The 15896-nt window shown below is 42.2% G+C and overlaps 1 protein-coding gene across 1 annotated transcript in view; it reads right to left on the bottom strand.

Annotated features, from left to right (window-relative positions):
* The window catches only part of NPTN (neuroplastin), a 35272-nt gene that overhangs the window by 3544 nt on the left and 15832 nt on the right, over positions 1–15896 (bottom strand). Inside the window, exons 5-6 of the mRNA XM_054715667.1 lie at positions 11543–11676; positions 6334–6607 (exon numbers count right to left, since the gene is read on the bottom strand). Of these exons, the coding sequence (XP_054571642.1) occupies positions 6334–6607; positions 11543–11676 (408 nt within the window). The remainder of the gene's footprint in view (positions 1–6333; positions 6608–11542; positions 11677–15896) is intronic.

The raw sequence follows: 15896 nt of genomic DNA, 5'->3' as shown, positions 1-15896 counted from the left end.
GTGACTGGAGCAAAACAGATTTAAAAAACAAAACAAAAAACTAACCACAAACCAACAACTTAGTAGCCAAAACCACAGGCTAGCGACACACCGGTGTCCACAAGATTCTACTATTGACAACAGTACTATCAAACAGAGAACAAACTAAGCCTTAAGCACACCCCGACATGTGTGTGCTGTGTGTGCAGTGAAGATATACAAAAACACGGCAGGTACTAACACACAAGCCCAGCCTAAATCCTCCCTCACCTGACACCCTAATGCTCTCAGAATCCCGGCCAAGCCAGCTCAGCTACATGCTAGGAGCTAAGCACTCGGGGACTTAAAGGGAAAGACACAGAAGCAAACTCAGAATATTCTTAGTGCTCTGGCTGTGAACCCAAATATACAAAATTCTAAAGCAAGATCGCGATTCAAGAATACCTTCCATCTCTCCCAACTTTAAAAGAAAAAGCAGGGGAGAGGGCATTGCAACAGCCAGGCTAATTCTTTTCAAAGCATGACGCTGTCAGCACCAACCCCAGCAGTCCCACCACAGCTTCTTTCTTTTGCAGAGGCTATGCCCTGGCGGCTGAGGAACGTCCAGTCCTTAACGTGCAAAGGGCTGCAGTAGGGATTGTAGCGACAGTGGCTCTGGTGTGGCCGCCATGCCTGCGTGTGGGAACAGCTGTCGTTCACAGTCATGTCTAAATCTCATAAGCCCCATCCTCTCTCTCCCCAAATCCACTTTCACATTTACAAAGAGCTCCGTGTCCCCTATGTTCCTGGACTGACAGCAGCACCACTCTCTTACAGGTCAGACAGAAAACAACTTGACCCTCACAGGGAAATCAGGAAGGGGGAAAAACAGAACTACAAAAAAAAAAAAAAGGTACAAAAATCAAAGTAAATGAGGATTTTAACAGCAAACTGAAATCCAAGTTAGTTGTGAAAGTGAATGAAGTAAACTTGAAGAAAAGTGTTAACATTATGAACTATGCACTGTATAGACTGAAGCGGAGATTAAACAAACTCCAAAAGCATGCATATCGCTCACTTACCACCATGTTTTAAGGGTTTGATGCAATTGAGGGGGGAAAAAAAAGAAGTCATAGTAACCGACAAGTATCAACACACCCCCAAACCCTCAGGCCAAAAGACAGCTGCTTACAAAGCGACTGTCCTCCACCGGGGTCACAGCCGCTGGCTAGGAGAGAGAGGGCTGGGGGATGGGAACAAGACGCTTCTGGAGTCCACCTGAGAGTAGGTTCCTGGGGGAGCTGTGCACACTGGTTTCTCCACAGCTGCTCTTCCCAATCTTCCCAACCAGATGCACTGTAGCCCTCGGCCCACCGACCCCAGGCCCGCCTCACCATGTAGGGGTAACTGCCTGCCTGATAAGTAACAGATCACCTGATACAGTATCACCTCCAAAAAGATGGCTTTAAAGTCAAAATGACCAGAGTGGACTGTCTGGTCAAAGCTCCTTTTTCACTTTCATCTCATGAAGGATGGGGTTTTGTGGTTTCTTAACCCACTTTAATGCTGCCCGATCATAGCAGAGTAGATTAACCAAATGAGATTAGTTATTTCCAATTTCCTTCCTTATGTGGTCCTATTGTTTTTCCTCCATAAGGTAACTTGTTACTGATCCTAATGACCCTTAGTTAAGAGATAACGAACGTGTGTTCTACATGTTATTTTAAAAAGCTGCATCTTTTGCCTTGGCCAGTGTGGCATCCTCCCATACACCGAGAGATCGCTGATTCGATTCCTGGTCAGGGCACATGCCTGGGCTGCAGGCTCAATCCCCAGTAGGGGACACGTAGGAGACAGCCAATCAATGTTTCTCTCTCCCTCTTCCTCTCTCTGTAAAATAAATTATTTATATATATATAATTATTTTTTAAGAGTCACTTTTTTTTTCCCCAACATGGTAAATCTTCATATGCTACCAAATGCTTTACCCAACTAATAGATTTTAGAGTTTGGATATATCAGAGCCTCTAAAAACAACCCCCCAACCCCCAGCATCTTCTCTATCATAACTTAATGGAAGAGTACCTTTAATTGACATAAAAATTATCCCCCTAATGTGGAATTAGGAAACTTTGATATCAGTACTTTTCCTAAATTTCATTTGAGGTCACTGAAATGTCCAGTAAGCTGTAAGGTCCCATGACTAAGCCAATCCATCCCATCTCTGCAGAGGACTGGGGAGGGGTTTTGAAAGCACACACAATACTCTCTGGGTTCAGTCAGCAGGGAACCCACACAGAACATGTGCTCCAAGCATGTGTCCCATTATAAAGATGGATAGAAGGTAGAGGAATGCTGGCTGGACCTAGTCTTTTAGAGAATTACCATTTAATGTTTTTAGAGAATGTAGTCAAGAGGTAAGTAAAGTGAAAAAACAAAGGCCTTATTTGGCTCCATGATTCACCTGTAACTGAAAACACTGAAGGTAAAAGGTGATTTGCAGATCATATACCTATAGGACAACCGAATGTGCACCAATCCACCAAGAGGCCATAACAGGTGTTTCATTTATAAGATATCCAGAGTACACTCCAGTACACAAAACACATGCCCCTCCCCCCGTATTTTTCTGGAAGCAGCTAAATGTTAATCTCAGCATTTTCTATGTGAGAAATCTAAAGCAATATTTGCTTTTCTAGTGAAACATTTAGACTAAACTCTTAAGGTTCAAACTTGTGTTTGTATACTTCTGTATTACTTAGTTGCTTTTCTAATAATGAGTTATCAAGAACCCACAACATGCCCTTCCTAATAAATACCATGAGTTTTATATGAATTTTTGAAAAAAGTTCGGTGAGTCAGAATAAAATCATAGGTATATCTTGATAATGAAGTCCTATTTGACAGAGAAAAAGTATGATGGACTTATGAAAATTCCTTTTCATAATACAGTGGAACCTCGGTTCTCGAACTTAATTCATTCTGGAAAGCTGAGAAGAGATTTATTTGAAAACTGAATTATTTTTTTTTCCTGTGAGAAATAATGTAAATTGAATTCCAAATGATTCTGTTTCAACCTTTCTTATATACAGTATATATCTAATGTACTGTTTAATCTATAAACAAATACTTCTTAAATTTGTGGAACCACCCCTCCTAGCCTTAACCGAATCACTTTCAGCACACGTTCCCGGGGGTCCTTCAGGTCAGCATGCAGCATCTTTGCTTTCTCACATATCATTACCTCTGAAATGCTGTCACCGACAAACTGCTTTTCACTTACCCAAATCAACCATTTTTCTACCCCTTCAATGGCCTGTAAAAATGGTTTCATGAGCACTCTCACACCTTAGCAACAACAGCACTCTTGATGGCCTCTTTATGTTTTCAAATTGTGCTCATCCTCCATTTCCCCAGCAACAGAAGCAAAAAAGAAAAAGGAAGTATTTACAGCACAATTTTCTGAGATGTTAACAATAGCAGGTTCAGTGGTAAACTGACACACTCCATTCTCTCTTTTGTCATGTTCATGTATTAACATGAGAGGGTTGTCAGGTTGAGAATCAAAGTTTTGTTTGACAACCAAATTGTTGGAGATGGGAGTTGTTCGAGAACCGAGGTTTGACTGTAACGTAAGTCAACACAGAGCCACTGCTGACTGGTTATCTGACAGATAAAAATTTATCTCTAAAACTCCAAATCTGTATCAGATATCATGTTGTTTTGAAATCATTCATTACAAAAAGGAGTGTATGCACATTTCGTGAGTTGGGGGTGGGGGGAACATAAGGGAAGAAAGCATATGCAGTGCGTCTGCTGTCACACAAACTGTATAGGAGTTGAGGGGAAACTGGCTAAAAAAGAAAAAGCCACAGCATCAGGAAAACTCACTGAGAACAATAAACTTTATTTTTTAATGATTACTTCCAGGACAGAAGAAGAAAAAGAGGGGCAGGCAGAAGGACAAGGAGAAAACTATGGGATGGAAATGCTGGAGCAAGGGCAGGGACATGGAGATGGACAATGGAGCCTGTCAGGGAGGGAATGAAGAGAAGGCAAACACTGCAGTGACTCCGGCAGCCCAGGTTTTTCCACCCCAATTCAACAATAGAAAGTAAAATCTGCTTGCATTATTCTTCCAAGAGACTGGAGCAAGGAGGTTTTACTTTGCACTTACCCTGTAGTAATCTCTTAGGTAGGATTCATTCATTGTCTATAATAATTTAGCTTAAAAGAAGTAGTTTCCCTCCAGGAAGCCGTGCAGAAGATTTGCTGGCCACAGATGTCTCCTATAACAAACTGGCCCCATTGGAGTTCAACCACCATGGAGCTCTTCAAAAAAGAGCTGCTTCCCTGGGCAGGTGTGAGCACATGTCAGATCAAAATAATACTACCCATTTCTCAAACCAACCTGAGAGCCTTCCACATGTGCTGGAGGGCAGCCGGGTAAAAGAAGTGCTTCCCACAGGAAGACTGGGACCTCTGCCCAGGCTGCGTGCTGAGCCAGTGTCACTCTGCCAAGAGAGTGGCAGCCAGCCTCGTCTTAAAACTTCGAAAAACTGGTTTTGAAGCCCGTACCTGTCTTTTTCTAACTGACTTTTTGCTCCTCAATATTTCCAAAGGGAAGACTGATAATGGCGATACTTAGTAACTCAAACGCATTCTGAGGGGATTTGAAGAAGGCCTTTTTGGCCTGAGGCATAACTGCTTCCAAAGGGCCAATGCTGAAACCACACAGTCAACTTGTCCCTAACTCTGCCTTGGGAGTCCCAGTTTGTAGCAGGAAGAAGAAAATATAGAGGAAAAGCATAATAATACATACATGAAAATCCCAAGAAAACAATTGTATTTCATAGAACAGTTCTATGGACTTAGAAGGAAAGTAGAAATCCTTGGAACACTTATGTTGCAGGGAACTGACTCATTTATTTACAAAGGCCTATATGCTTCTAGCCTAAGTCTACCCCATCTCTCCATCTAGATCACTGCTGAACGTACATCTGGAGAGGAGTCCACCACGTCTTCCCATGTGCATTGTTAGTTTTAACAAAACACCTTTCCACCAGCTTCACTCTAATACTCACTCTACTTAATGCAGGCAAAGAAAATTAGGAGTTGCTGAAACAAAAGGAAAAGAAGGGGAAATAAATGGCTCTTGCTCTCAAACCTGTCCGTCCAAAGAGTTGGGAATCACTGCATTCCTTCAGGGCTGCACAGTCTATGAGAGTACAGACTTCCCTTAGTGCTCTCCCCAACACACAGGGTAGGTGATACAGTCCCACTGTCCAGCCACAGGGACAAGGACAGGAAATAATACCAGTGTACAAGCACAGGCCCAGGACTGTCGAATTAGAGCTGGCATCTTCACATCACTCAAAGTCAGCCTCCACTGAGCTTACGTGCAGACCCTTCTAGCCTAGTCAGTGACAGGCAAGTGGTGGTAACAGCTGACTGGCCAATTAATTTGTTTTTACTGGTGATGCTATAGGGCAGGAAGGTGGGGATGAGAAGCTAGTTAGAAATCTGAACAACTACTGATCCAAGTGTCCATCAGTAGCTCCCCCCAACTATAATCAATTGGGTTAGAAACTGAACATCTATGACAAAAAACACACAAAAATGCCTCAGGACTTTCCTGATTCTAAGCATGTCCAACAATCTAAGATTCTTATTCTTTCCAATGCTTAATGCTTAACAATTCTCTATAGTTCTGCTGCTAAGATCAACCCTTCTCTGACCCTAGGTCAGCTTGCGGGGGGAAGGGGAGGGACAACATGGGGTGCTGCCTCTGAACTTCAGGTGATACTGCTTGGGGTGGAGGTGGGGGGGGGGGGGGGAGAGGGGCTGGTTTTACCAAGAATGTTCAAAACCTATTGAAAGAACCAACCAAGAGAACCAAAGGCTGGCTTGTTCCAATAGCTTTTCCTGAGAACAGTCTGACTAAATGTGGGCAGTGAGTGACCTACAGGGGCTACATCAGGCAACTATGTCACAACCAATTAGATACCTTAAATCTGCCTGAAAGGCCAGGTGGCCTGCGATCTTGGGGTGGCTTCTAGGCTTGACTTGGATTCTCCTCAAGCTCAATCTGCCTGATCATCTGTATTGAAGGAGGACAGAGCTGAACAAAAAAATCGACAGTTGCCCATTTCCCACATGGGGCCTAAAGGGCAGACAGGACTGGGGTCTGGAGAACACTTAAGTGGAAGCACAGAGCTAATATTAGAGCTCTAGGTGCCTAATTTTGGGGGTAGTGGATGAGAAACCCGTAAAAGAATTTTCCTTCTCTCCTTTTGGGATTGAATCCCAACATCCTTAGACACTACCCAGCAAAACCACCTCAACATTATAGCTATTTTGCAGGGATGCCCTTACCGTCAGGAACTTCATCGGGCCTCTTTCTCTTCTCGTACACAACAATGATCACCACAAGGATGATGATTTCAGCCAGGATTCCCAAGAAAGGCCAGAGTGGGGCCAGGTGGCTCCGTACCCTGAGGATGGTGAGGACGGAGGCAGAGCCAACGGAGTTGGTGGCATTACATTCATACTCGCCAGGGTCCTCTGTGATCTGGAGGTTCATGATGCTCAACTCAGTGTAATTTTCCTTGTTGATGATGAAGAAGCGGCCAGAGTTATTAGCAATATCCTGCTCAGGGGCAAAAAAAGTGAGAATACACAAAGATGAAAATAAGTGACTTAGAATAAGAGATCCAAGAAAACTACGGGATTTGTCCAAAAACAGATGTTAGGAAATTGCTGAAATCAGTATCTAGAAAAACTTGAAAGCATTTTATCTCAGCACTCCACTAAACTTAGGCCGTTCAAACAAAATGGTTTTTAAAGGCATTAACCTATGATATATAGCTTGGCAGCAAGAGGAAGTACCAATGTTTGATTTTAAATGTTTTTCAAAATATAACAGATACTTAAGATTCCGTAGTCATGAGAACAGGAGATGAAAATACCCATTGAGGAAACCCCAAACTGCTCTGACCAAAGCTCAAAGGTCCTCCCACCAGGGACCAATAAAGAAAAATGGGCATTTCCTTGCTAGCACTGCAAAATGCTAAATGTCTTGTTGTTCTCTCAGAGCCTGCTCTGAAAGACTAACTGCAGTGTTCTCACCTCTCCATTCCTCATGCCAATCCCCTTATTAAAGGGTTTCTGAGATCCAGTCAGGTTAGTCCTTACCAACACCTAACATAATATTATGGAGAGGTCAGAGAATGTGAAGAAAAATGGACTTTTTTTAAAAATCCTCATCCAAGGATATTTTTCCATTGATTTCTAGAGAGAGAAAGGGAAAGAGGAAGGGGAGAGAGAGGAGAGAAAGAAACATCGACCTGAGGGAGACACACTGACTGGCTGCCTCCCACATGCGCCCCTGCAACCAAGATACGTACCCATGACTAGAAATCAAACCCATGACCCTTTGGTCCACAGGCCAACGCTCTAACAACTGAGCCAAACCATCTAGGGCAGGACTTAAAAGTTTTTAATAAACTAGATTTGATCCTCGGTTTTGTCACTAATTTACCTTGGTTAATAAGTAACCTTTCTGAAGAAGCTGGATATGATGGTCATCAGGTCCTTCTGATTCTGAAGATTGATAATTAACAAGTACACCTGATAAGTATAGTGTTGGGCATACAAGGACTGGGAACAGGAGGAATGTATATGACACTTCTCTGATAGAAAAGGAGATTAACCAAACATCAGTGAATCAGAGAGAAACTAAGAGTTTAAAGCTTTGACTTTCCCAATACCATCAAGAATCATGCCACAGGGCAGGCGTCCCTACGGCTTCACAGGGGAGTTTTACCAAACATTCAAAGAACTAACACCTATCCTCCTCAAACTATTCAAAAAAAATCCAAGAGGAAGGAACACTTCCAAACTCTTTTTATGAGGCCAGCATTATCCTAATTCCAAAACCATATAAAGACACTACAAAGAAAGAGAATTACAGGCCAATATCCCTGATGAACATAGACGCTAAAATCCTCAACAAAATATTAGCAAATCGGATCCAGCAATATAAAAAGTTCATACACCATGACCATGTGGGATTTTATTCCAGGGAAGCAAGGCTGGTACAATATCCGCAAATCAATAACATGATACATCACATAAACAAACTGAAAGATAAAAATCACATGAGCATATCAATAGATGCAGAAAAGGCATTCCACAAAATCCAGCACCCACAGGGACAAGTCAGGGATGCCCACTCTCACCACTCCTATTCAGCACAGTCCTGGGAGTCCAAGCCACAGCGATCAGACAAGAAGAAATATAAGGCATACAAATTCCAAAGGAGGAAGTAAAATTCTCATTATTCGCAGATGACATACTGTACATAGAAATCAGAAAACACTAAAGACTCCACCAAAAAACTATTAGTTTTAATAAATGAATTTGGCAATGTAGCAGGGTAAAACAACACCCCAAAATTGATGGCTTTTTTATACACCAATAATAAATTCTCAGAAAGAGAAACTAAACAAAAAATCCCACTTATCATTGCAACCAAAAAATTAGGATACTTAGGAATAAACTTAACCAAGGTAGTAAAAGACTTGAACTCAAAAAACTACAGGACATTGAAAAAAGAGATAAAAAAAGATATAAAAAAGTGGAACAATATACGGTGTGCAAGGAATGGTAGAATTAACATAAAATATTAATTAACTTAAAATGTCCATACTACACAAGGCAATCTACAGATTCAATACAATCTCTATTAAAATACCAATAGCATATTTCACAGATCTAGACTAAATACTCCAAAAACTTATATGAAACCAAAAATGACCACAAATTGCCACAGCAATCTTGAGAAAGAAAACCAAAGTTGGAGGGATCACAATACAAGGTATCAAGTTACACTACAAAGCCACCGTAATCAAAACAGCCTGGTACTGACTCAAAAACAGGCATATAGATCAATGGAACCGAACAGAGATCCCCAAAATCGATCCAAGACATTACACTCAATTAATATTTGACAAAGGACGCAGGAACATACAATGGAGTAACAACAGTTTCTCTAATAAGGAAATTGGACAGATACATGCAAAAAATCAAACTAGACCACCAGCTTACACCATACACAAGAATAAACTCAAAATGGATAGAAGACTTAAATGTAAGTTGTGAAACCCTGAAAATCCTAGAAGAAACCACAGGCAGCAAAATCTCAGACATCTCTTGTAGCAATACTTGTATAGATACATCTCCTAGGGCAAAGAAAACTAAGGAGAAAATAAAGAAATGGGACTACATCAAAATAAAAAGTTCTGCACAGCAAAAGAAACCAGCAACAAAATGAAAAGGAGCCCACTGTATGGGAGAACATATTTGGCAATGATACATCTGATAAAGGGTTAATATCCAAAATATATAAGGAACTCATAACAGGAGGAAGACAAACAATCCAATTAAAAATTGGCAAAGTACCTAAAGACACTTCTCCAAAGGGGACATACAGTAGCCCAGGAGACATAGGAAAAAATTCTCAAAGGCACTGATCATCAGAGAGATGCAAATTAAAACAATGAGGTATCACCTCACACCTGCCAGAATGGCTACCATCAACAAACGACAAGTGCTGGTGAGGGTGTGGAGAAAGGGAACCCTCGTGCACTGCTGGTGGGAATGCAGACTGTGCAGCCACTGTGGAGAACAGTATGGAGTTCCCTCAAAAAATTAAACATGGAACTGCCATATGACCCAGTGATTCCACTTCTAGGGATATATCCTAAGAAACAGGAAACACCCAATCAGAAAGAATGGATGCACCCCTATGTTCATTTACAATAGCTCAATTTACAATAGCTAAGATCTGGAAACAGCCCAACTGCCTATAAGAGGATGAGTGGATAAAAAAGCTGTGGTACCATGAAATATATGAAATACTATGTAAAAAAAGAAGAATCTCTTAGCCTTTGAGACAGCATGGAGAGTATTATGCTAAGAAAAATAAGCCAGGGAAAGACAAGTATCACATTAATCTCACCCATATGTTGAATCTAATGAGCAAAATAAACGGATTACAATAGAGACGTGGAAGCATGGAACAGAATGCTGAATCTCAGAGGGAAGGTGGGGATGAGTGAGTGAGTGGGAGGGTTCAACCAAAGAACTTGTGTATATATATATGCAAAACCCGTGGACACAGACAATAGGGTGGTGAAGGCGGACTAGAAGGAGTCAATGGGGGAGGGGAGGGGAAGAAGGCATATGTAATACTTTCAACAATAAAGATTTAATTTAAGCCCTAACCGGTTTGGCTCAGTGGATAGAGCATAGGCCTACTGACTAAAGGGTCCCAGGTTCGATTCGGTCAAGGGCATGTACCTTGGTTGCGGGCTCATCCCCAGTAGGGGGTGTGCAGGAGGCAGTTGATTGATGTTTCTCTCTCATTGATGCTTCTAACTCTCTATCCCTCTCCCTTCTCTCTGTAAAAAAATCAATAAAATATTTTTTAAAGAGATTTAATTAAAAGAAAAATAGAAAAAATTCATCTAGATTATCAGCTTTTCTTTTGCAAAAAGGCCTGGAAAGGGAATGGAAAATTATTACCCTCAGGATCTCTTTCTCCTAATAAATCTAAGATGTATTCTTTGAAAAAGAAAAAAAAAAGAATCATGCCACGGGCCTGGCTCAGTTGGTCGTCCCGTGCACAGAAAGATTGTGGGTTTGATTCCTGATCAGGGCACATACCTAGGTTTGTGGGTTCGATTCCTGGTCAGGGTGTGTATAGGAGGCAACTGATCAATGTTTCTCTCTGTCACTTAAAAAAAAAATCAATAAAAAGTATGCCTTCAAGTGAGGATTTAAAAAAAAAAGAATCATGCCACAGATTAGAAAAAAAAAATTTTTTAAACCTTTTCCTGGAACAGATACTGTCAGATTTCCAATGTCTAAGGTTGCCCTTGGGCCTCATCAGGGTGCCTCAATTCCTAATCCCGTGTTTCAGGAATATGCTTAACATTTGTTCTCTGCCTTGTCTTCCCCAAAACATTAAGACCACTTAAAAGCCATTATTTTCTTTAGGATAAACAGACTAGAACAGTGGTCGGCAAACTCATTAGTCAACAGAGCCAAATATCAACAGAACAATGATTGAAATTTCTTTTGAGAGCCGAAAACCGACTTCTGCGCATGGGCCACGAAGTTTCAATCGCATTGTACGTGCGCGCCCGCACGTGGTATTTTGTGGAAGAGCCACACTCAAGGGGCCAAAGAGCCGCATGTGGCTCGCGAGTCGCAGTTTGCCGACCACTGGACTAGAATAATAGTAAAAGCTTAAAATTGGGGTTAGCTCTTTCAATGTCGTACCTTCAAGGCAAGCAGTCTAATCCCTTACCAGACAGACAGCGTTAACAAATCATCCATAGCGTTTCCCTGCTGGACAGAAACTGTCACTGACCTCCAGACTCATGTTGTAACCATTCATGACTCTAGAAAGGGTGACCAAAGCCATGCCCCTATGGCAGTGGTAGCAACTGGCCCAGATGTCTGGGCCTCCCCAGGAGAAAAATCTAGTAACCAGAGACCCAGGCTGCTTCCTACTCACCACGAACAGATCGTTCTCCTTCCTGCGCCAGACCCACTCCGGGTGGGGGTAGCCAACGGACTTGCAGTACATCATGGCATCCTGCCCTTCATTCCTGTTCTCGCTCCGTTTATGGCCAGTGATATCAGGAGCAGCTGTGGGAGTGTTACACAGTTACCATGGGAGCCAGCGCTGAGCGGGATACAAAGGCTCACCCAAGGGCTCAGGGCCTTGCTTCTAACATAGTCAGTCAGCTCCCTCTCAGATTCAGCTTTGCTGATCCGCATTCAGGGGAGAAGAGAGCAGTGGAACCCCCCCACCCCTATCTCCCATCCACCAGGGCAGCACAAGCACACCAGGTTAGGTTACTGCGTGTGAAGTAAACCTACTCAAAGAGGGCACGGGCTTAACTGCCCTCAAGTGAGCCACCCTTTAGAGAAAAAGAAAACAGAAGCTGTTGTCATCTCCTATGCCAGTCACGGTTTTTCTTAAAACACCCTCACTAACAACTGTCGTTTATGTCCAATGTCACATATACCCTTAAGGAAATGAGGAATCTCTGAGATCAAACACCTAAAATGAAGTCCTACTTCAAGGTCTGTAAAAACAATGAATTCCTGGAGAAGTTATCTAATGAGTATTAACAGCCAAGGCTCTGCCAGGAAAGAGGAAATCTAGCCAATCAGTCTCCACAAAGGGAAGAAGGGAAGGAACGGAGGTTCAATCAGTGTCCCAAGAGATTTCATTTCAGCTTAAGAACCTGACTTAGCTTCTGGTTTGTAGTAATCTCAATAAGCCCAACCTCGGGGGAATTTCTAAACCTGCGGGGGGCTGTCAGTCCCCTCTGCTTTGGGGATCACTTAGGAAGAAACAAACAGCACCTGTAACTTTAAAACTGGAACAGTTTCAAGGATCCAAGAAGCCTGAGATGAAGGCTACTTCTCTGAAACTAGCCTTCTTTGATCTTAACTGTATTTCCCACCATTCCTTACCAGTTACAGTAATCTGAAAGCAATAAATTCAGTTAGGCCAGACATCACTTTGTTGGCCAAGATGGGAAAGAGAATCCATAGGCCCGGTCCAAATTCCAGTTGTGCTGATCCTCTTTAATTACTTCGTGCTTCAGTTCTATACCCATTATCAAAAAGATACAATTCTAGCCCCTGCCTACATTGTGTCCTTGGATAGGTGAGTGTCAATAAAACATTCATTTTGAGACTAAAAGCCTATGGAATTGTTATTGCCATATATCATGGGCTGATCCCATGTTTCCCCTCTGACTGGCTTGGCTTTCTTGGCTTAAAAATAACCCAAAGTCCTGCTACTCTCAGACTGTGCTTCACAGGTTAGCCCCAGAAGCACCAGGACAGGAATAGACTGAGCAAGGCCCCAAGCTCTCTATAACCACTGCTTACCAAATAGGTCTGCTCAATACTACTCAGTGTGAGGTGTTTTCTAAATATGATGTTACAAAGGAAATGTCTTTTTGTTTTTCCAGGCAAAATTCCTCATTACAGAAGCGAGTGGGTCAGGCTGGCGCGATCTTATTCCCACCATGCCAAATTTCTCCCACAGTACTGGGTCACTTTTCAGTGGTCACCCTTCCTCAAAGAAAATTTCCTCAGTCAATAGATATTAAAGACCATCTTAAGCACTTGAAGGAGTAAACTCCATGGTCACACATGAACTAAAACACCATCATGGGAGAACTGGGCGACACAACAAGCAGAAGAGCTACCACACCTTGCCTCTAGTTGGCCCACTACATGCCAGATATGACAGAGTTGTGGGGAGAAAGTCTTTCTAATAAGGTAAATTTTATCACAGTCATGAAGTAAATAAGGGTGTAGGCCACTCGTATCTGTGGGGAAAACACTCCAAGTAGAGGGAAAAGCAAAAGCCTTGAGGCAGAAATGTGCTTATTATGTATAAAGGGTAGCATGGGGAGTTTTTTTGAAACACAGTAAGCAAGGGGAAGATGGCAGAACAGGAAATCAGAAAGAATGGAGCCCAGATCAGATAGGACTTTGTAGGCCAGTGAAATATGACTTTGGCATTTACTTTGAATCAGCTGGTGAATAGTAAGTGTAGGTATGGCATGATCTGAATGTTTTAACAGGCTACCTCTTGCTATTATGTGGATGACAGTTGTAGAAAAACAACAGTGGAAACAATACTAAGATGAGGAAAATTGCAGAAGTATTAGGGTGGGTTGTTTGCTTATTTTTATTTTGTTTTGTTTGGGGATGCAGTAACTTGGTGGTAGTAAAAACTAGGCATTCAAATTTTAGGACACGTTACATTTAAAATGCTTACTTAACATTCAAGTGAAGCTGTCAAGTAGACAAGTATCAAGTCTGGAGCTCAGGGTGGAGATACAAATTTTAGAAATCAGCTTACATGTGATATATCTTTCCACTTTCATTCTCCTTTGCCCCATGAAGAATACCCAATCTGGCCCAGTTATCTGACTAATTTCAAAAGTACTGTGAGTTCAGTACCATCAATTTTTGCCATGGGGAATCATCTCCAAGATTACACATCCGAAACACCTAAAAGGCTAAAAGTTGAATTGGTTTAAGGCTCCACAGCCTCTAAAAGGTTGCTATTCTGAAAAGACTTGAAGGTGAAGATGTGAAGAGAGGGGTGGAGATGGTCTTCACGCCTTCCTTGGTGTTTAGGAGATCACCGCTAGGAACTTAGCCAACTCCCACCACACTTTGTTGGCCATGTTTACATAGTATAAGCCTGGAAGAGTTTTCAATGGTTAGATGTATTGCTGTTTTCTCCACAATTTAGCAAATAATACAGAGTGAAGCTCAGGAATAGCCCCTCTACCTAACATACTCAAAAGACAAATGCCCTCAATAGTCATTCTTGGGATGGTGAAAATATTACCTGTGTACTCGGCAGAGAGAAAAATGAACCCAACCCACATTATTATATCCCTATAGGAAATGATGGTAACCATTACTTTAGCCTTTGGGCCAATGAGAAGTTTTTTTCACTTCTCTCTCTCCTTTACAGTAGCTGCCCAATCAGAAAGCCTGTTCTTGCCCTACCAGCTGAGCAGGACAGCAGAACCACAGAGCAAGAAGAATGCCCAGGCTCTCAGCTCGTGTCCGCAGTAGTCAGAGGGGGCTCAGAGTCCACCAGTGTGGTTTTAAAGTGTCCACAAACCCTCCAATGTTCTTCCCTTCAAGAGGAGCCTAATTTCCCTCCCTTGAAGTGTGGGCTGGACTTAGTGACTTAATCCTAATGAATAAAAATAAAGCAGAAGTAAAGGTATACAACTTTAGGTACTAGTTCAAAAGAAAGCGAGGTTTTCCCTTGCTCTCTCTGGAATCACACAAGTCTGGAATGACGCTCAGTCTGTAAGGAGGCCCAGGTAGTGAGAAACTAAGGCCTTCTGACGACAGCCACATGAGACAGCCACCTGGGGAGCAGATCCTCCAACCCCAGTCAAGTTTTCAGACTGCAGACCCAGCCAATAGCTTGACAGACCCTGAGCCAGAACCATGCCACTAATCTGTTCCTCAATTCCTGACCCACAGAAACTATGAGGTAACAAGTGCTTGATGCTCTGAGCAATAGATAACAAATATAGCCACCCAATCAAACACACATTACCCCATTTGGGCCCTAGGGAGACTTTCTGACTCACCCAATGAGTAACCTAAGATGGGTCATTTAAAATCCTTTGAGTTTCAGTTTTCACTTTTGTAAAATGAGAATAATACCCACATACTTCATAGAGGTCTTGTGAGGATGAAATTACATTTCTATAGCAATCTAGCATATGTTTGGAGTTCAGGGTCAAAAATAAACATTTAAATTGAGCTGTTAGTTGGAGCAAGGAAAGGCTAGGCCTAGACTCAGGCACTCTGAGTTCTAAGAAATCAAAGAGATGCTGATTACCGTGTTCTCTCCCTGTTTGCTGATATAAACAGGATTTCTGTTAGTGACTCTAATAAGGTTTAATCAGGTCAGACACTGACAAATTATAGTCATTAATGGCCTACTGATATTGATTAGGTGCCTCACCTCAAATGGGCTTGCCATTTAATAATGAACGGCTTAATCAGGTCCTGATGGTCTGAAGGTAGACCTGAGGAGTCTGACAAAGCAGATACTCTTTACTTCCCTGTACCCTCTCAAGGACGCATAGACGATGACAAGAGTGAGGGCAGAAGTGGTAAGGAGGTAACAAAGAGACTTTTAAAAGAGATCACAGACTCACTAGGAGTAAACTCAAATCTCTCACCTTGCTACCCACCTTCTCTAATCAGGTTAATGGATATCCTTCCAGTATCCTAATGAATGGCAACGAAAGGAATCCAAAAGACTTTTAGTTACCCAGCAATGCCTGACCCAA

This window comes from Eptesicus fuscus, chromosome 5 (genome assembly GCF_027574615.1).
Source record: "Eptesicus fuscus isolate TK198812 chromosome 5, DD_ASM_mEF_20220401, whole genome shotgun sequence".
NCBI lineage: Eukaryota > Metazoa > Chordata > Mammalia > Chiroptera > Vespertilionidae > Eptesicus > Eptesicus fuscus.
This window is presented reverse-complemented; position numbering and strand designations above follow the sequence as displayed.